At 44.8% G+C, this 21,399-nt stretch overlaps 1 protein-coding gene across 1 annotated transcript in view; it reads right to left on the reverse strand.

Annotated features, from left to right (window-relative positions):
* The window catches only part of DNAH3 (dynein axonemal heavy chain 3), a 162,775-nt gene that overhangs the window by 18,996 nt on the left and 122,380 nt on the right, over positions 1–21,399 (reverse strand). Inside the window, exons 47-52 of the mRNA XM_032396197.1 lie at positions 20,435–21,101; positions 18,468–18,633; positions 16,731–16,947; positions 15,455–15,637; positions 9,090–9,288; positions 3,879–6,020 (exon numbers count right to left, since the gene is read on the reverse strand). Coding sequence (XP_032252088.1) covers positions 3,879–6,020; positions 9,090–9,288; positions 15,455–15,637; positions 16,731–16,947; positions 18,468–18,633; positions 20,435–21,101 — 3,574 coding nt within the window. The remainder of the gene's footprint in view (positions 1–3,878; positions 6,021–9,089; positions 9,289–15,454; positions 15,638–16,730; positions 16,948–18,467; positions 18,634–20,434; positions 21,102–21,399) is intronic.

Genomic DNA, 21,399 nt, shown 5'->3' on the forward strand with positions numbered 1-21,399 from the left:
TCATGATTACTCAGTATTTCACCATTGGAATATACCATATTTCATTTAACCAGTCTAGATGTTGGGAGTTTGTGGAGACATGACTTTTGCACTCACAAGAGACAGGGAGGCTGGAACTGAGACTTTTGCATACAGTTAGGATCCTCAAAGGGCTACATCTTCATGTGAAGGTGGCCAGAAACTGGCTACTGGTCAAGAAGCAATGTGGAAGCTCATCACCTGGGTAGAAAAAGTAAACAACTCTCCACTGAGAAAACAACACACGAAGCCTTTGCCACGTGCGGATGAATGGTGTGAGTTTACGGTACCCTTTGGGTGGGATTCCCAAATTGAGAAATTTCCCATAAAATTGATCCAGAATGGCAAAAGCCCTGGGGCATCAGGGTTTGCATATGCAAAGTTGTTCTGTTGGGGCACTTCTAAAACCCAAGGTATTATGAGACTCCCATGAAATAACACAAGCTTGCTGATTGTGAACTCACAATGACAAATTACAAACTACATGAGGAAATATATGACTATAAGGGATAGTCAGCACATAGAGCATTCAGAAGAATGAATACCATCAAAGATTACGTATGGTCTCTGTTATGGACTGAATTGTGTCCCTTTCAAATCCATATGTTGAAGCCCTAATTCCTAGAAGCTCAGAATGTGGCTTTATTTAGAGATGGGGTTTTGAAAGGGATAATTAAATTAAAATGAGGTCATTAGGTGAGGTCCTAATCCAATAGCACTGGTGTCCTCATAAGACGAGGAGACTGGGACATAGACACACTCACAGAGAGAAAACCATATAAAGATGCAGGGAGAAGTTGGCTAAAAACAAGCCAAGGAAAGAGGCCTCAGAAGAAACTAACCCTGCCGATGCCTTGATTTTGGATTTTTAATCTCCAGAATTTGGAGAAAATAAATTTCTCTTGTTTAAACCACTGAGTTTTGGTATTTGTTTTAGCAGCTCTAGCAGATTAATATAATCTCTGAAAAAGACCATGAAAGAAACACATCTAAAAATCATTAAAAGACGGACCACAAAGCATAATGAAACTCGGAATTCTGTGGAAAAAAAAAATACATGGATTTGGAATAAAACAAATAAAACTTCTAGAAATGGAAAGCATGGTCATTGAAGATAAAAACTCAAAGCACTGACAGAACGAACAGGGTAGACACAGCCAGAAAGAGAATTAGTAAGCAGTAAGGTCTTCAATCAATGATCCATCTGGTAGGACCCAGATTGTGGTTTCCAAATGCCCTGGCCTCTGCCGAAAGAACTGGAGTTCCTTCAAGAAAAGTCTGTACAAGCTGAGCCTGGAATACATGGTAATTCTATACAGCAAGGAAGCTATAAAAAACTACTGGGGTTATGTGAGAACTTTAGGCGTGAAGGAGCCCCCACAGGCCGGGGACTGAATGACGTGAGAATCAAAAAGAATTATAAATAATAAGACACCGCCATGTTTGAAACACCCACTATGTTAAAATCTATGCGCTCACGGGGTGCCTGGGTGGCTCAGTCGGTCATTTGAGTGTCCAACTCTTGATTTCTGCTTGGATCATGATCTCAGGGTTGTGGAATTGAGCCCCACGTCAGGCTCTGCCCTTAGCAGAGTCTGCTTCTCTCCTTCTGTCCCTCCCCACGCTCTCTCTCTCTCTCTCAAATAAATAAATAAATCTTAAAAAAAAAAGAAAAGAAAAATCTATGGGCTCACAATGGCTCAAAGAAAATCTTAACAGCTTAAGTAACTTTGCAGGTTACCAATTCATTAATCCAAAAGCTGAGAAATCAAGGAATGAACCAAACGTCTGCTGGTCCTTTTTGAACTACACACAGTCAGAGTAAACCAAAGAGATGACAAAGAAAAATTCTTCTTTATAGAAGAGTTCCAGCTAATAAATGTGGAAGGAGTGATAGAATTAAAATATCGTTTTGCAACCCCTAATGAAATAAGGGATTTGGGGAATAATTTTGTTAAGGCTGCTAAAAATCATCAGGTTGGTTGTTTCCAAAACATACTGGAATTACCCGAAAAGCTTATAAAACATAATGCCTGGGCCTCATTCACAAAGATTTTAATTTAATTGGTGGAGGTAATGGCCTGCACTTGGAGATTTTTCTTAAAGCCCTCCCAGGTGATTCCCATGGGCAGCCAAGATTAAGAACCATCATCACATTAAGTGTGAGGCCGATGGGGAGCTTTACAAGGGAAGTGGAATGGGGAGGTAGATCACACTGACAATGCCTGAGTCCCCTGATCAATCTTAATCAGGAAAGACAACCAGATAGAATGTGCTTCCTAGTGTGAGGTACTACGAGGGACACAGTAGCCATGAGGTCTCCTGGGAAGTTCTCCAAGCTGCATCTGATCAGGCCTCTAGCACAGACAGATAGGAATATGCAACATAAGGCTTTGGATGTAACCGGCCTGTCATCATTTTACAGAACATACTCTGACCTTTCCTCCATTTTTCTTCTTTACCTTTCCCGGTTTCCCCTCATTTCTCTTGTTTAAATCTGTCACGTAAAGGACATAGGGGAAAAGAACAAAGCTACTAGAAGGGGCCATGAATTGATCTTTGACAATAACACTGTGGTATGGGAAAGGGGAAGGGTACCAGTTCATTTCAGCTGGCTCCTCTGACTTGCTCTGCGGGGCAGGGGTGCTGGCTTTGTATCTGGGTCGGGATAGATGTCAAACTCCCCAGCTTTCACAGGAGGATGGCAACCTTTGTCATTTGCATTTCTGGTACTCTTTCTTCATTCAGTAACAGAAAACTAAAGCTTTGAGATCCAACAGAACAGAAAACTAATCTATTCCTGTGAACAACTCATACCTGTTAATATGCAATAATCGGTTTCTGGAAAGATACACAAACTGGTAATGATGGTTACTTCTGGAAGGGTTAGGAGGAAGATGTACCTTTCACCCTGCATGATGGTTTCTCAACCTCAGCACTACTGACATTTGGGGCCATTTTGGGATAATCCTTTGTTGTGGGGGACTGTGCAGGGTAGATGGTTAGCAGCAACCTCAGCTTCAATCTACCATATTCTAGTAGCATCCCCTAGTTGTGACCAAAAAAAAAAAAAAATGTTACCCCACTTTGCCAAATGTCCCTTGAGGGGACAAAATGGCACTGGTTGAGCCACAGTCCTGTACTTTTCTGCATTGCTTTTTTTTTTTTAACTATACACAGTTATACACAGTATTAATTATCTAAAAAAATTTAATTTAAAAATCAAAAGAAAAGCCTAACTGGGAGAAGCAATAGAGAAAATGATTTAAGACAAAGATAATAAACTAGGGCGCCTGGGTGGCTCAGTTGGTTAAGCGACTGCCTTCGGCTCAGGTCATGATCCTGCAGTCCCGGGATCGAGTCCCACATTGGGCTCCCTGCTTAGCAGGGAGTCTGCCTCTCCCTCTGACCCTCCTCTCTCTCATGCTCTCTGTCTCTCATTCTCTCTTTCAAATAAATAAAATCTTAAAAAAAAAAAAAAAGATGATAAACTAACAGCCAACAGGCTTAAAACTAGCCCCGGTCTGGTCCTCACAATTTTTAGGAAAAAATGTGAATGAGTTATCAAAATGTAAAAATGGGTAATTTCCACATTTCTGATTTCTCTTGAACAATCAGGCGATCTGGCCATCCTGAGCTCACATTATCAGACGGCACAATGCTTGGGAGCTGAGTAGCAGCTGCTTCCTTTGGGTGGGAAAAGAAATCTTCAGTAGTCCCTTCTAGCCCCACCTGAGCCTGTTAATGGTCTGGCTTTCAAAGCATCTGAGTTTGAGATTCCTGCTATAAGGGACATGCTGTTGTTACCCGACTGTGCATTCTGGACCATTTATGTTCTTTATACAACATTCTGCCCTTACCTGCCATTGGGTCTGCACCCGGAGACAACACGAAAATCAATGGTACACAACAACTGGAATCATTGTAGGACCCTTGGAGATCAAATGTAGGGGCTTCGATGTACACGTCGCCCATGTGTTCAGCAATGAACTCCCGAATAGCTGGAATGATTTTGTCAGGCCTCAAACATCGTAGGACCACCATCCTCTCCAATCCCTTAAGGAAGTTCCAAGATCCAGGGAAATTCTCCTCATGGGGCCAAGTGGAGTCATAGATGAGCTTCCACTCCTCAGCATTTTGTTCTAAATGTTCCTTGAGGCCCTTCATTTTCGGCAATGCCGAGGCACGGACCACTTCTGCCCATGCCTTCTCAGACAGCCATTCAGGAGCTGGGTTGGGGAAGGGGTTGTCCAGGGCAACACCTCCAGTTAGAAGGAAATACCAAACCTCCTCATTAATTTGCTTTTTCTCTTTCATGATGCCGATGGTCAGGAGGAGGGAGAAAAGTAGCTTGTCCTTCTCAAACAGAGAGCGGCAGACATTGTTGTAGATGCTGAGGGTAAAATGTTCAATGATGTACTCAATGCGAAGGTCCAGTTCTTCACTCTTACTGCTGTGGGCTAGGGAATGCACATAGAGGTTTATGAACCATGTCAGGGAGTACTGGTACATGGGCTCGATGTTGGCCAGGTTGGAGATACAGAAGAAGATGGTGGCAGAGTGGACAGCCACTGGCTTGTAGCCCATCCGAGTCTCATCGATCTGTGTTTCTGTTACTGAAGCAATTTCCTGTTTCTCAGAGATCTCTTCGGACAGCATTTTGGAGGAAGACAAAACTTTGATGGCAGTCTCGTCCTCGAGGATGTTGCCCTCAGACAGGGAGAGGACCTCCAAGATCTTATCTTCAATTTCTTTTAGCTGCTTCTTGTTCTTGGCACTTTCCACAATCAACTCATTCTTCTTCTCTTCCAGTTCTGGCTTCTCCTTGGCGGCCACAATGCCAAGGAGTTGATCTTGGAGACCTAAGGGTGTGATCATGAAGTTGAGGAGGCAGACTTTCACGGCAACTTCAGGGAGGTAATGTGGGTTCCTCAAACGGGTTGTGATGTATAACTTAAAATCCCTGGAGTATTCGATGATGTTTTCACCCAGCCTCATGTACTCAACCCCTTGCTGCCTGAATGTGGACTTGAGCAAGATGGGCTCAATAAAGGCGTCCAGCTCTTCTCCAACATTTTCTAGTAGGACAGGAGTGCCAAGCTGCAGAGCATTTTCCAGTGTCCTCACATAGGTGGCATCTGAGAATTTGATGACGGACAGCTTATTTGCTTTCTCCATGTTTTTGACCCACTTATTGGCCTGCCCCTGAGGGTCAATCATTAAGGCCCAGCGTCTGGAATTGGACACAATGATGCCATTGTCAATGGAGAAAGAGTCAATGGGCAGCCCAGCGATTTGCCAGGCACGGATTTTTACAGGATCTCCTAACGTGTTGCTGAGACTGAAGTCACTGGAGCTGGGGATGACCTTGTCTTTACACTGGGCCAACCACTGCTTCTGGCACCTTGCCCGATAATCCACAGTAAAGGCCCCCAGGTAAGCCACAGTCCCTGAGGACAACAGCACATCCCCTGTCAGATCAATATACCGGATCTCCAGCTGCCGGGCAGCTTCTGTCCATCTCTCCTTCTCTCCGCCAAGGCCACTGATCAGCTTTTCTGCCCTGACCAGCTTTTGGGAGCAGATTTCAATGTTTTCCTCCAAGGTCTTTTTCTTGGTATTCATCTCTTCAAAGTCATCGTTCAGGGCCTGGAGGCGGTCTTCCACCAGCTTCAGTTCTGCTCGCTTCTGGTTCAGTTTCTGCATCTGTGTATCTAGCTTCGCCTCGGCCTCCCTCAGCCGCTCCCGTTTGGGAGCCACAACTTTGGCCACACGATCGTACACCTCCATGGCCCTCACCCATTTGCACAAACCTTCACAGGCAGATGACACATTTTTAATGACAGCTGGCTGGAAATCTGGGTGATCAATGAATCTTTCCCGGATCCGCTTCATGATCACTGGGGGGATGTTGTCTTTGTCATATGTCTTAAGACTCTCCAAGAATTTCAGATCTCCAAGAATCTTCCTTGAAACTCCCCAGTAATCTTCTATCATTTTACCTGTTTAGAACAAGAAATGGAGATTGGACTACTATTAAGACATTCTGGCTGAGACTTAAAGGCTTGCAATGGTTACTCCTATTTGGGGAAAAACCCAAGGTCCTGCCAAGGATGTTTTGGGCAGGAAAATACTCTGTCTGATACCATAATGATGGATACATGTCATTATATATTTGTCCAAACCCATAGAATGTGCAATACCAAGGGTGAGCTCTAATATACACTATGGACTCAGGGTGATAATGATGTGTCAATGTAGGTTCATCAATTTTAAAAAATGTTCCACTCTGGTACAATAATGGGAGATGATATGCATGTGTGTGGGTTAGGAATATATGAGAAATCTCTGTACCCTTCTCTCAATTTTGCTGTGACCTTAAAATTCCTCTAGAAATATAAAATCTAAATAAAATAAAGAAAAATCTAAGCTTCTCACAGTGGTCCAGGAGGCCCACGGAACTCATCCACCTCATCTCTGCCTTGTTCCTTAGGCTTCAGTCAGGAAGAACCTTCCTTCGACTCCTCAATGATCTTAAGTGCTTCCTACTGTGAGCCCTTCACCTAGCCTGTAAATGGCATCTAGCTGGCTCCTAACCAGACTTCAGCTCTTTTAAAAGTCACTTCCTGGGTGCCTGGGTGGCTCAGTTGGTTGAGCCTCTGACTCTTGGTTTCGGCTCAGGGCATGATCTCATGGGTCATGATCTCATGGGCTGTGAGATGGAGCCCTGCGTTGGACTCCATACTCAGCAGGGAGTCTGCTTGAGATTTTCTCTCTCCCTCTCCCTCTGCACCTCCCACTCTCTCTCTAATAAATAAAATAAATAAATCTTTAAAAAAATAAATAAAAGTCACTTCCACTGAGAGGTCTCCCTAGATTTCCATTACTAAGCTGGGCCACTCTATCCCTCCCACAGCATTTTCTTGCATCTCAGCTGCTAGAATGTCCATTCCCTTTACAGTGTTTATGCAACCTTTTTTTTGGCTTCTGCTGTGTTTACTACAATCTGGCATAGTGCCTGATACTCAATTATCAATAAATATGTATCGAATGAATGTTGCCCCTTGTCCCAGTCATAGAGAAGGCAAAGGAGCCATGGGTATGTGTTTTGAATATTCCTTTTCAAGTCTGGGAAGTGGGCTGGATGGTACTCAATCAGTCCTTGTGAGTGAGGCAGTCTCAAGAGAAAGAGCAAGGGTGGGGAAGCAGCATGAAGGCTTGTAACTATACAAAAGGCCGTCCTTGGCCTACCCAGTAACAAAGCAGGGCCCTCATTCTCCCCAGCACCCATCCTGCTGACTAATGATTGAGTGAGCCTCGATCCCATCCCGGGGCTGCACCCCTTTTGTTCACATGCTGGAAATGAGTTGGAAGCCCTTTTGGCTCACAGCACATAAACACTTGCCAACCTCAGGCTTTTAAAAAAAAGTTATACTTGAGAAATCATATTAAGTACAATAGGTCAGATGTGTCCTGTTTCTAACGCAAGCACAGTAACCAAACAAATATTTCCCATGAAGGTTTTTGTCTGCATGTAGGAAAATTATCTGCTTCATTTACATTCAAAGGTAATGAATTCAATTGCTCTTTTGTTCCATCTTCATGTTCTGGCTAAAATTCTGCAGGATCAATGAATAACATACACCATTTGCTTCAATTTTAAAATAAAAAAGGTGAATGGTGGTCCATTTGCAGATCATCAATGATCCAAGAAGAGGATGAACTTTTGTGACCTTGGCCATGTTTTGCGTATCTTAGCCCTTCTCCACCCTGGCTGCACCTTAGATCATTTGGGAGCTTAAAAAAAAATACAGCTCAGGCTGTGCCCAAGACCAATGGAGTAAGAGTGTCTGGAAGTGAAGGCATGGGCTTCAGCATTCTTTACATTCTGTGGGTGATTCTAGGGTGCACCCAGGGTGGAGAAGTGCTGGGCTGGCTCATCCTTACTCAGCTGCTTCCCTAAGGGATTCTCCTGTGAAGTCCACTTCCTGCTTGTCCATTCCTGGTCACCTCTGCATCTTCTTCATGTGGTTTTTGGCCTGACACCCATCCCGGAAGAGGAAATGCTAGCCAATGGGAAGCAGAAGCCAGAGGTTTCTGAATGAGGGATCAGGGTTTCCGAGCATTTCAGAGGAATAGCAGGACTGTTCCCAGGACAGGAGCATTCAAAAGGCAGGGAATATTAGTGAGGCTGGTTTTTAAAGTCCTTGTTCAGTTCTAAGACACTGCTATTAATAATACAAAGTCCTACATCTCATTCAGATTTTAAGGAGAACGAATACTCTACCTATTAATGCTTCTAGGTTCAATTATAGGAGGAGTGTTCCTCCCTGTCCTAATCCTTTCTCCCTGTTTCTAAGTCTGATTCCTTGTCTTCCTCCCCTCAGTCTCTGCCTCCCTGTGCCCCATCTCTTTGCCCCTAAGTCTCCATTTCCAGCTCTTCTGTTCCCTCTGTCTGCCTCCCTCCCTCCTGACTTCTTGCTCAGTTCATTATATCTTTGTGTGCCCCTCCAGCTGTCTGATCTTTCCATCTCTCTGCAGTTCTGTCTCATTCTCTGTCTTTCCTTCTCTGGTTATCCGTCAGTTTCTCTCTCTCTGTTTATCTTTCTCTAGCTCTTTCTGTTTCTCTTCCCCGCAACCACTCACTACTCTGTCAGTCCTTTCATACCCATGACCTTCATTTTTTTTAAAGACTTTATTTATTTGAGAGAGAGAGTGGCAGAGGGAGAGGAAGAAGCAGACTCTCCCACTGAGCAGGGAGCCTGATGCAGGACAATGAGATCATGACCTGAGCTGAAGGAAGGCAGATGTTTAACCAGCTGAGCCACCCAGGTGCCCCCCATGACCTTCATTTTTGTAATGATTTGCAGAGGCAGGGGCCTTGACTAAGCTCAGCCTCACCTAAAGATGCCTGTCTTTTGTGAGGAAGGTGAAGGCACAGGAGAGAGCTGTGCGGATGAGCATGCACGAACTTGGGGCAGGTGGGTGAGGGGCGCGGTACCCCTCCTGCCAGGGAAGAGCAGCCTGTGAAGGCCACTGAGGGGGAGTGAGGGGGGGGCGACGGGGGTTACCGCTGCCGCTGGAGTCCGGCTTCCTCTCTGGTTTCAGCCCTTTCATGACACAGATGCTCTCCATGACCAGCTTGACAGGGCCGGGTGGGTTCTGCATGGACTTCACCAGTGAGATGTCTGCTGGGTTCAGGGTGTCCAGTGCAGACAACGCGGCCTCCAGCGCTGGCATGGCCTCTGCCAGGTCCCCCTCACATTCATCCTGCGGGCAGCATGGGGAGGGCGTAGGGGGATGAGTGCCTGGTGCCCCACGCACCCGGCACTCACTTCATAGAGGAAGCTGGGAGAGGCTCTTCCTGCCCCTCCACGTCCTCCCAGGATGGTGCCCCCTCCTGGAGTTCAGCACGGGAGGGTGGCTCTAACCATTGAGTGGCAGCAGGGAGGCATGCATGGACTTTCGGGGCTGTGGTTTTGATGTGATTTGTGATCTTAAAAAAAAAAAAAATCAAGCTTTGTTTGGGTTTTAAACAAATTCCCAAGAGATAATATGCAGTGGGTAACTTCACACCCACGGATCAAGGATGGATGGAGAAATGGAGGAAAGGATGAAGCCCGGGGGTTGAGTGACAGCTGGGAAGGGGGTTAGGGCAAGTTTGGGGAAGAAATAAGGCATGAGGGGTGGGAGAAGGTCAGGGATGGGGTGAGGTTTGGGATGTACTGTAGCTCAGAGATGAGGCAGGGGTAGTCAAGGACAAAGTGAAGCTTGGAGATGGGGTGGAGTTTAAGGCAAGAGTTTAAGGATGAGGAATGGGAACAGATTACAGCTGGGTAGTGAGCTCTGGGAAAAGGAGATGGTGCATGTTTTGTCCCTTATTTTTCATTCAAAGACAAAATTAATACAACGGAATATTATTCAGCCATAAAGACAAAGAAAGCCAGACATAAAATGCCACCTGCTCTATGATTCCATTTACATGAAATGTGCAGAAAAGGAAAATCCATAGAAGCAGAAAGTGAGTTAGTGGTTGCCAAGGGCTGGGGAGGCGGAGTAATGAGGAGTGACTACTCACAGATCTAGGTTTTTTTGTGGGGTGACAAAAATCATCTAGGATTAGTGGTGATACGTATACACCTCCGTGACTGTACTAAACACCTCTCTGAAATGCAACTTAAAAAGGTCAGTATTAATGGTATGTGAATTATATCTCAATGTTTATTTATTTACTTAAGATTTATTTATTTATTTTGGAGAGAGAGGGAGAAATGGAGGGGGAGAGAGAGAGAGAGCGAGAGCGGTAGGGAGGGGCAGAGGGAGAGGGCAAGAAAATCTCCAGCAGACTCCCCACTGAGTGGGGAGCCCGAAGCAGGGCTCGATCCCACAACACTGAGATCATGACCGGAGCCGAAAGCAAGAATCGGATGCTTAACCAACTGAGCCACCCAGGCACCCCTCAATGTTTTTTTTTAAAAGAAAGGTTAACATTATAAGATTTTAGAACTGGAAGGGACCTTAAGGATTATTTAGTAGCCAAATTACCAAATAAAAAACCAAAATAAAACAAAGAAAAAAACCCCAAGTTCTCAGGAGGCAAAATGAGTTAGCTCAGCTCACAAAGCTCCAACTGTGGGCCCCTGGTTCCCACTTCATGAATTCTCTGTCAGTCACCCAGCCGAACGAGTCATCACACCACCACGACTGAAGTGACGCGTCACAAGAGAACAAGGATTCTTAGACAAAGCAGCATGTATGGAGGTCCACATCCCGCAGGTTTACGATAGGCAAACAAAATAAAGGTGGGTTTCCCCTTACATCTGTGTGTACATGCATGTGCATGTGTATATCATGGATTCTTTATTTCAGGTTTTCTGTTTTTTTTTTTTTAAAGGTTTTATTTATTTGACAGAGAGAAAGACAGCCAGAGAGGGAACACAAGCAGCGGGGGTGGGAGAGGGAGAAGCAGGCTTCCCGCGAAGCAGGGAGCCTGATGCGGGGCTCGATCCCAGGACCCTGGGATCATGACCTGAGCTGAAGGCAGATGCTTAACGACTGAGCCACCCAGGCGCCCCAGGTTTTCTGTTTTTTAAATACACTTGCATCAAAGTTTTGTTTGGCTTTATTATTTTTTTTAAGATTTTTATTTATTGATTGATTAGAGAGAGAGAGCACAAGCGGGGGAGCGGCAGGCAGAGACTGAGGGAGAAGCAGGCTCCCCGCTAAGCAGGGAACCCTGGGATCATGACCTGAGCCGAAGGCAGACGCTTAACCAACTGAGCCACCCAGGCGCCCCTTGGCTTTATTATATTACAGCAACAACCCTGCCCCCATGAACCCTGTCAGATGTTCCCAATATCAAAATGGAATATTCTGCTTCAGATGGCAAAAATGGCTCATCCCAGGGGCAACCTGGTTTGCTCCCTCTTCAGTCCTAGGATAGGTCCCAGAGGGCAAGGCAAGAGGAAAAGAATTGAAACCAAAGCCTGCTGTTTCTTTCTTTCTTTCTTTTTTTTAAGATTTTATTTATTTGACAGAGAGAGACAGCGAGAGAGGGAACACAAGCAGGGGGAGTGGGAGAGGGAGAAGCAGGCTTCCTGCCGAGCAGGGAGCCCGATGCGGGGCTCCATCCCAGGACCCTAGGATCATGACCTGAGCCAAAGGCAGACACTTAATGACTGAGCCACCCAGGCACCCCGAGCCTGCTGTTTCTCACGGTCAGCTTCAGATAGAGTTTGGTGGCAGAGGAGACCAAAGGTATTGACTTAGCCACAGCTGTGGATTCTTGGTGGATTTCAATGATCCCAGGTGCCCACAGGTGTCATCAACAGTTCCATGTTCCTTTCCTATAATGTGCCAGACAACTAATGGCCCACACATGCTTCTTGTCCTCCAGTGGCCCAGTAGCTCTGCTCCCTTTCCTAAGAAGCACGGCCTGGGTCCCAGCAAGCTTGTTTGTCAAGTGCCTCGAAAAGGCTCTAATTATAATATTATGGGAACAGTGATTCTCAACCCTGGCTCTGCCTCAGAGTCACTGAAGAACATTTAGGGCATCCTCATGGTCAGGCCCCACACTCGGAGATTCTGATTCATGCAGTCTGGGTGAGGTCTGGGCACCTGCACTTTTCAAACTCCAAAGGTGGTTCTGACACACGGCGCTGTTGAGAAACTCCAGCTTATACTCTCGAAACACTGAAAATAGGGCAGGAAGGAATAGACTTCCGTGCCCAGTAGGGGAATGGCTACTTGATGAGAGAAGCACTTACTTAAAATGGTCATTAAAATGATTATATGACATTTTGGAAAAACATTTGTGATACGATGTTAAGGAAGTAAAAAAGCATGATGCAAACTGCAATGATACTATGACTGCAGTAACATGAAATTATCCATGTGTGTAGACAGGGGCTAGAAGGAAACTTGGAAAATTGAGAAGGTGTTAAAGCTGAGTTCTTAAATATTCTTTCATATGTGTTATTACTGTCATCATTTTTTTCTATGATAAAAAACATTATGGTTAAAAATGACCCCTGGGGCGCCTGGGTGGCTCAGTCGGTTAAGCATTTGACTCTTGGTTTCAACTCAGGTCATGATCTCAGGGTCGTGGGATTGAATCCCGCAACAGGCTCCATGCTCAGTGAGGAGTCTGCTTAAGACTCTCTCTCTCCCTCTGCCCCTCCCACCCTCTCTCTCGCTCCCCTCTCTCTACCTCTCTAAAAAAAACAAAAAAACCCAAAAAAACCCCCTGTTGCTTAGCAATGCAAGGAGCATGAGGGCTCTTTGAAAGGTATAAAGCACAGTGCCCTCTGACAAAACACAAAAAGTCAACTCTGCAGCCATTCTGGGCATCACTTAATATCCTCATTAGGGGGAAAAGAAATGATTCATTAGCTTAAAAAGAAATGACTGCTCTAAGCAAACTGCTGTACTTGGGAAGCAAGGGTCTGGGGCCTCGTTTCTGCCAGTCTCCTCCCTATCCCTGGATGGATTCCACAAGCCTGGCTGAGCCTCTCCGCTGCAGGAGTCACCACACCAGGGGCTCTCCCAGGATGTCTCATCTCTAGGGGTGGGAGGAGATTGGAGAAAATTACAGTCCTTGTGTGGAGCACTGTAACTCTGAGAGGTTCAGGGAGGAGTTCTGGTTCTCGGGGAAACTCAGAGCAAGCACAGCTTCTTTTTCCTCCCTGGACGCACCTCGTGACTCACCTCCAGGATGTCACTCCTGACACTCAGGGATGAGAGGGCAAAACGTCAGACCTCACCCTTGACACTGAAACCCAAGGCGGCAGTTTACTGCCCAGGAATGGGTATGGTGGGTTGTCTCCATGTCACCTCCAGCATCCCTCCTGTTCCAGTGAGTCCCTGTTTGCCCCTGACATTGTGGAGCAGAATCCTGGGTGTGATGGTACCTACACGTGGCAAGAGGCTGCCCGTTACCAAACGGGCAAGTCCACTTGGTTCAAGGTAAAGAACAACAGTTTGAGAGAATGAATGTTTGCCACTAAACTCTGTGTGTTGGATACATACTACAAAATTTACATGTTTTTCTCTTACTATCCCCATTTTATAGATGAGAAAACTGAGTTTCAGAAGGGGCAGAGCAAATACTGAGTCCCGACATGCCCAATTCTAGTAAAAAAACCATGGAAGAATTGCAAATTCATGCGCCTGTTGGGGCCAGGCCTGAGTGTGGAAGTGGGTTGGGTGGGGCTTTGTTGAGCTGGAAGCCACATGGGGCAGCATCTAGTCAACACTGCTGATGGGGGCAACCCAGGAATGCAGGTCCAGTGCTACCAGGATGCTTGATTTTTCTTCCGAAGAAAAACTGAACATTCAGAATTTCTACTTCAAATCTCTTGATTTCTTACAAGTGGAGGATTATTTCAGATTAAAAAAAAAAATACTGTGTGTGTCACAGTGTAAGTATGCACCCCCTAGCTACCAGTTTGCCACTTCTGGAATAGTAGCCAAACGCAAGGGCTTCAGAATCCGAGAACTCTAGGTTTGAACCCAGATTCGGTCACTTGGTAGCCGCGTGACCTTGGACAAGTCATTAAAGTTCTTATACCATGATTTCCTTATCTGTAACCTGGGAATGATACCATGTGCTTCTCAGGGCTGTTGGAATGATAAAAGGCAACATAAATCAAGGACAAGAGAATACAGTCTCCATGAAGGAAGGAATTTTGTCTGTCTTATTCCACTGCCTAGGAAGCACACAGCAAGTGTTCAATAAACATTTGTTAAATGAAGGATTACAAGAAACCAGCATGGTGCTGATAAGTAGTAGCTATTACTATCATCTTGGCATGGCAAAACACCCACTGCCCACTGGATTCTGGTCCCTGGTGGTCACCATCTTTTATGGTTCCATGGGGCTCCTGGCTGTGCCCCTGGGACTATGGGTGAGCACACCTCTCTTATCCAGGGCATTCACTGTGTGACTCTGAAGCCAGAGATCGGACCCAAGGGAATCTATGAAAGGCCAGGTCTCAGGACTCACTGGAGAAAAACCAGTCTGGAAGGCCTGTCCTTTTCAAGAAAGTGCCCCATGACTTATTTATCCTAGAAGCCAGACACAAGCTACTCCTCACTCAAGCTCTTTTTTGAAGAATGGTTAAAAACATTTTCTAACTGCTGAGCAGGGACAAGTATCTTGAGCTAAGTGCCAATAGCCCTGGATTCTAAACCCACTAAGCAGCTGTGCAACTCTGTTTGCCACGAAACTTCAGTGTCATTGATACCTGTCATTCCTAAGTCCAAGGAAGTCGTGACAGTCAAATGGAATTATGCAATTGAAAGTGCTGAGAAATATATAATATCACAGGAATGTTAATCAGATTCTCTTCTAATATCAGAATGTAGGTAAAGCCCTTCCCAGGGCTATTCTTTGATATAAGAATCACCTTCAAGTGGGGTCTTCTAGGTTCAACATTCTGTCATTTGACAATGATTTATTCCACACCCGTAACATGCCAGGCACATCTGAGCAAATACATGATGGAGGTGAAGGAGACAGGCAGAGGAACAGCCAGTGCAAGGGCCCTGGGGTGGGAGAGTGCCTTTGTACTTCTCTGAGGAATAGTTAGGAGGCCAGTGTGGCCAGAGCAGAGTGAATGAGGGAAAAGTAATGAGATGAAGTTAGATTATGTTTGGTCTGTGGGCCTTGACTCTGAGTGAGATGGAGAATATGTGGAAAACAATAATTCTTCCTGGAGAGAGCCAGGTGTCACAGAGACCTGCTTCATCATTTACTAGCTACGTGATGCTTGGAAAGTCATCTGTCTTTTTCAAGCCTCACTCTTCTCTTCTGCAGGATGGGCCTGACCACACACACCCTGAGGGCTGTGTTAGGCTCTAGTTGGATGCCTAATGAGAGACTGGATAAGCCCAGAAAAACGCTGCTTCCCTCCCTTTTCCTCTTGGCTCTTTATACCTTGATTCCTTGAGCAATGGCAGCAGCAGCATTGGATTCTTTTTCATCCGCCTTCACCAGAAGTTTCTTGGCATCAGCTTCTCTCGTCTCCTCTTCAATTTTCACCATCATCCTGGCAGTCTCCTCAGACGTCTGGATGAGTTGAGGCTGGAGAGCAGTCAGTTGTACTTGCATTACTGCCACCTACCAAGGGAGGGGGGTGGGGGGGGTCAGCTATGTCAAAGCCGAAAATGGCACGGTTGGCAGGAGTTGAAACAATTCTCTAAACTATCATAAACGCAGAAAATACTAATGATTTTACCATGGTACTGGGTATGCATTTGTTGGCTGGAGTTTCTCCCTTTGATCTTTCAGTCCTTAGTTACTGAGTTCATACTATGTGTTGTAAATTATCAAGCACGGTGCTAGACACTAGACATAGAATGGTAAACTTATACATTTTTTAAAAAGTACAGTTTCCTTCATGCTCTTGAGCCTAAATTTTAGTACTGGGAGTAGGGAGAGATAGAATAAAACTTATTTCATTGACTATGAAAAAAAAACTTACTTTTTTTTTCATAGTCAATGAAAAAAAACACATATGCCTGAGATACCTGGGATAAGAGGAACTTTCAAGGCCACTTTTCCCAAGAGTCTGATGCTCTCTAAAGCATTCCTGTCAAGTGGTTTTCCGACCTCTGTTTGAACACCTCTAATGGTGGAGAGCTCACTTCCTCTCAGGAGAGTTGTGCCATTTTTTAAATCCACTGGCCCTGATTCTACCTTCTAAGGCAGCTCAGATGCATATTTGAGGAGGGTTTCACAATCATGCAACCACTGTTCTCAGCAAGCGTGTGGGAGAAGCACAGCATGCTGGCCTGGTGAGGAGCACAGGTTCTGGAATTGTGCAGAGCTGAGTTTCAGTTTTGGCCCGATCACTTGCACTGGCTACTCACGAGGCTGCAGGTATGATCTTGGCAAATCTCCTGGCCTCTCTGCATCGTGGTTTCTTTGTGTGGAACACAGCCCGTTTATACAGAAGACGAAACTGAGGCCCAAGAGGTGAGATAACACATTCGGGGTTCATCCATGATGAACAAAATACCAAAATCTTAAAGAAAGACAGAATCTCATAGGGCTGGGTTGAGGCTGAGGCAAGCAAGGTGAGCTCTGCAAGTATAGGAGTAGATGCTGTCTTTATATAGTGACCTCTTAAATTCTGCACCTGAACAAGAGCCTCACTGCATCCACCTAATCCTGGACCTCTTTGTCCCTGTTCTCTTGTGGCAGTGCTCACCTGTGAAGATGCAAACTCCAGTTTCTGCAGACCTGTCAGGTAACGGTTCCTCATCATATCAACCTCATGCCTCTTGGTATTCAGGAGTGTCTTGAAGGTTAGGATCAATTCGAGGTAGGAGGTGGGGGTGACGTAGTTGTGTCTGCGAAGTGTGTTGTAATAATCAAGTGACAGGTTCTTCACACTCTCCTGGAAATATTTGCACATGGAGATGACCCTACCGAGGACAAAAGGATGGTTAGGCAGGCCCAATGTCCTCCAGAGAGACCTAGCATGGCTGTGGCTATAGGTGTGAGGATGTGAGAAGGTGCACACTGACTACGGCCTGGTAGAGTCCCAAATTCTCAAAGACAGGTCAACAGAGCTGCGAGAAGTTTTGGAGAGGTGTATATTCTTACTAGAACGATTTTCAAGCAAGTAATTTCCATTTCTGATCATTTTGGGGAATCACCAGAGCTTAAGCAGGAGCTCTTAATCTTTGGCAGTCTGGTGAAGTCTCTGAATTTTGCAGAATAATGTTTTAAAATGCATAAAACAAAATATATTGGATTACAAAAGGAACCAATTATGTTGAAATCATTTTCAAAATATTTTAAAAACCAAATTTGTGATATGTCAGGGGTCAGCAAACTTTTTCTGTAAAGTAAAACTGTTTTACTATCTGCAAATAGTAAAAATCAATGGTCCACATGGTTGAATAGTAGTAACTACTCAAGTCTGCTGTGTGGGAAAAAAATGGCATGGCTGTGTTCCAATAAAACTTTATTTATAAAAACAGGCTATGAATTGGACTTGGCCAGTAGATCATGCTTTGCTGACCTCTACATTAAATAATAAGATTGGGCAGCAGGTCTAAAACCTACCACAACTTTGAAGGAAATGATATACTGACGTAACTATAATGACTGAGTGAGTTATTAAAAAAAACACACACAACTGTGATTCCTGTTTTTAACAAGTCCTGCTAATCCTACTGGGATTTACTGCCTACATTCATTATTGAAATAAATTCAAAATACCAGTTGGATGTCAGTGAAAATGAACATATAATTTTTCTCCATTCACATTAAGTGATCCTCTGAATTCTGTTCATGAGCCTATGGACCCAAGTTAAGGGTCTTCTGGCCGAAAGCATAAAGTTCAAAGTTCTTAAAATGGAATTTATAGCCATCAATATTCTGACCCCTACCTACTTCTTCATTTTCCATTCATTCATTTAATAAACAGTAACTGAATTACTGTACCAGGCACCTGCTAGACACTAAGGATAGAGTCTGACAAAGCAGATGACATGACCACTCTCTTCATGGGGCACCCAGGAAGTCAACATTCTCATCTCTTCCCTTACTCTAGCTAAAATTAAGTGCACTTTTTGGGTTGTTTTTATCTGTGCTTTATACATAAAAGACTAAGTTTTTTTTCACCCTCATAATAACCAATTTTCATCCCCTTGGTAGCGCTGTCACCCTTACTGAGAATGTATGCTCTAAAACTTTGGAAATAGCTATATTATTAGAGCTAGGTTCTCATAGCTATGACAATAGTGCATCTCCAGGACAATTCTGAACAATGAAATTTCATTCTTTTTCAGGAAAGGTGATTTATTAAATATCTAACTAAATGTGGTTTTCTATACAGAAATTGAGAAATCTTAAAACAATAATAACAATACAGCCAGTATCTGGATTTTCAATTTGGAATATTTGGTTAGGGTACTAAAATGCAGCTAATGCTTACTCTATCCGAATATTGTCATCAAGCTCCACATCTTCCAGAAATTTGTTGGCTACCAACTCCAGGGCATCCGTGGGCCAGGACTGGAACCAATCAATTGTACAGCAATTGATCAGTGAAGGGAACATCCGCAGGCGGTTCCGGAAGGCGTCCCCAATTGGGCTCATGGCTAAGGAAAAGCAGACTTGGTTAGTTTCCTTCCTCCAAGGCAAGGAGCCAGGCAGTTCTTTCCAAGGATTCTGGTGGGTAAGGGGTTGGTTTCCTGTTGGTACTCCAGGGGTGTAACAGGAATAGTTATGATGAATGCCTGGGAAGCACAGGGGAATCATAGGATATTTTCATTCAACTTTGTGATGGGAATTCAGTATATTATAATAGCCTTCTGACTGGTCTCCCATGCCTATTGTTCTCCTTTCCAGATCTTTTGCATCACTTAGCCAGCATGGTTTGTGCCCTTTGATCTTCTTGCTCTATTTGTGCTGACTCAGACTTAAGGGAGCCATGGATGCCCCATACATAGTTACTTATGGAAGCTGAGTGGGGTCCATCGGCTTGTTTCTGACCCCATCTCCATCCAAGCACAAATTCTGGCTAAATTCCATACATTTTTTAATTTAGGCTCAATGTGGTAGGAGGAAGCATAATGCACAGGTGGAAATATGAGGAGGTCATTGTGGCTGAAGAACAGAGAGAGAATGGGAAGCTTGGTTTGAGAGGAGAGTGGAGAGAATAAAGGGGACAGTATGGCAGGTGGCCTTATAAAACCGTAGATTAGGAATTTTGGCATTTATCCTGATAGAAAGCATATTAAGTGTTTGTGTGTGTGTGTACACACACAATGATCATATTTGCAATACATATAAAAAAAAAAAACCATCCTGAGTCAGTGGAACAGAAAGGTCTGGTCTGGAATGGACAAGAGTGGACATAGAGAGAATAGTTAGAAGGTTGCAGAGGTGAGGCTGGGCAAGATGATGGCAATTTAGCTAATGCAAAGGTGGTGGGGATGGAGATAAATGGGTGGTTTTAAGAGAAAGCAAGGAAGTAAAAACTGACAGGACATGGTACATGAGAGAAAAGTATTAAATATAACCCCTAGGTTTCTGGATAGATTGGAGATGTCATTCACAGAGAGAACTCCAGATGTGAGGCCACCAGGGTAATGCACTAAAAGGAAGGAGAAGGTTCAGAGGAGAATTTAGAGAACTGAGAAGAGTATGGGGGGATGGGCTAGATGGGTGATAGGTATTAAGGAGGGCACTTGTGATGAGCACTGGGTGTTGTTCTACTCCAGAAACCAATATCGCACTGTATCTTAACTAAGTAAAATTTAAATTAAAAAAAAAGAGGGGTGCCTGGGTGGCTCAGTCAGTTAGTCGTCCAACTCTTGATATTAGCTCAGGTCATGATCTCAGGGTCATGAGATGGAGCCCTGCATTAGGCACAGTGCTCAGTGCAGAGTCTGCTTGAGATTCTCTCTCTCCTTCTCTCTCTGCCCCTCCTCCTGCTCTCTCTCTCTCCCTGGAATAGATAAATAAATCTTTAAAAAAAAGAACTGAGAAGAGTGGAACAGTTTTATTTATTTATTTTATTTTATTTTATTTATTTATTTTTTAAGATTTTATTTATTTGCGAGAGAGAGAATGAGAGACAGAGAGCATGAGAGGGAGGAGGGTCAGAGGGAGAAGCAGACACCCTGCTGAGCAGGGAGCCCGATGTGGGACTCGATCCCGGGACTCCAGGATCATGACCTGAGCCGAAGGCAGTCGCTTAACCAACTGAGCCACCCAGGCGCCCGTGGAGTGGAACAGTTTTAAAATAGTGGTTTAGGGGAGGGTCATTTTCCACGGGAATTCAGGCACAAACCCCTGGGTGAGTGCCATGGCTAGATCAATCCTTGGACCACTGTAAGAGGACTGAGTTTAGGGCACTCCAGAGGAAAGGGGAAAATTGAGTTTGCTTCTTCTTACCAAGGACAATGTGAAGGTTCTTCTTTACCCTGTCAATAAAGAAGTTATACATAGAAAGAGGAGTGATCTCGATCTTCTCGCCTTCTGTCCTGGCTGCCATTTGCATTTTCTCTACAAGATCAGCCTTCTCGTCAGCTGGGAAGATATTGGGCACGTCCCCTGTGTTCAGAAGCATGTTGATGTCCTCGATGAATGATTCGTCCTTGATCTGGTGATCAGCAAAGAGGAACACAGTACTCTTGGTGGCCACTCCAACCTGCAGCATGATCTTCTTCAGGTCCTCCCGCCAGTCATGGCTTGAGTAGTTCTTGGTGATCTCAATCTGGTACAGCTCATATGAGTTCATGAATGTGGACAGTTTGCTGGCACTCTGCCGCCCGCTGCCCCCGATGCCCACCAGGAGCAAGTGGCCTTTGTCCTGCTTCAGGACCCTGCAGATCCTAGAAATGTGCTCAATGGCAAACCTGAACATGACCAAAGACATGGGGGCCTTGCTGATGTTGTTGAACTCTTCCAGGTAGTACTCCATGACCACTGTAAGCTGTTTCAGGTCAGTGATCTCATCATAGATTTTTGGGTCACTTTCTGGCTTGAAGAAATCTCCAAAGAAGAGGCTACGGATATTATCGTCGACAATCTTTCCAGTGGGTGACAGGTGAATGAGGACCTGTGGGAAAGATAAATCTCAGCCAGGCATTCCACCAGTGGCCCAACCAAGTTGGCAGTGGGAGGTTATAGAGGGAGGGAACAAGAGATATGCTTGTTTCCTCTGAGCATATTCTCCAAAGTGAGGATCCATCAATAATTTTTTTTATAACACAATATTTGGATCTGATGGGTGTAAAGACTATGATGAAAGGGCATTAGAGAAAAAAGCACGAAAGTGAGAGTCGATCTGTTTGCCAAATGGTTAAAATGTTGGTGGTCAGGCTGTGAGATCCCAGTGGCGGTTGAAGGATGGCACC

The sequence above is a fragment of the Phoca vitulina genome, unplaced genomic scaffold (assembly GCF_004348235.1).
Source record: "Phoca vitulina isolate PV1807 unplaced genomic scaffold, GSC_HSeal_1.0 scaffold90, whole genome shotgun sequence".
In the NCBI taxonomy this organism is placed as follows: domain Eukaryota; kingdom Metazoa; phylum Chordata; class Mammalia; order Carnivora; family Phocidae; genus Phoca; species Phoca vitulina.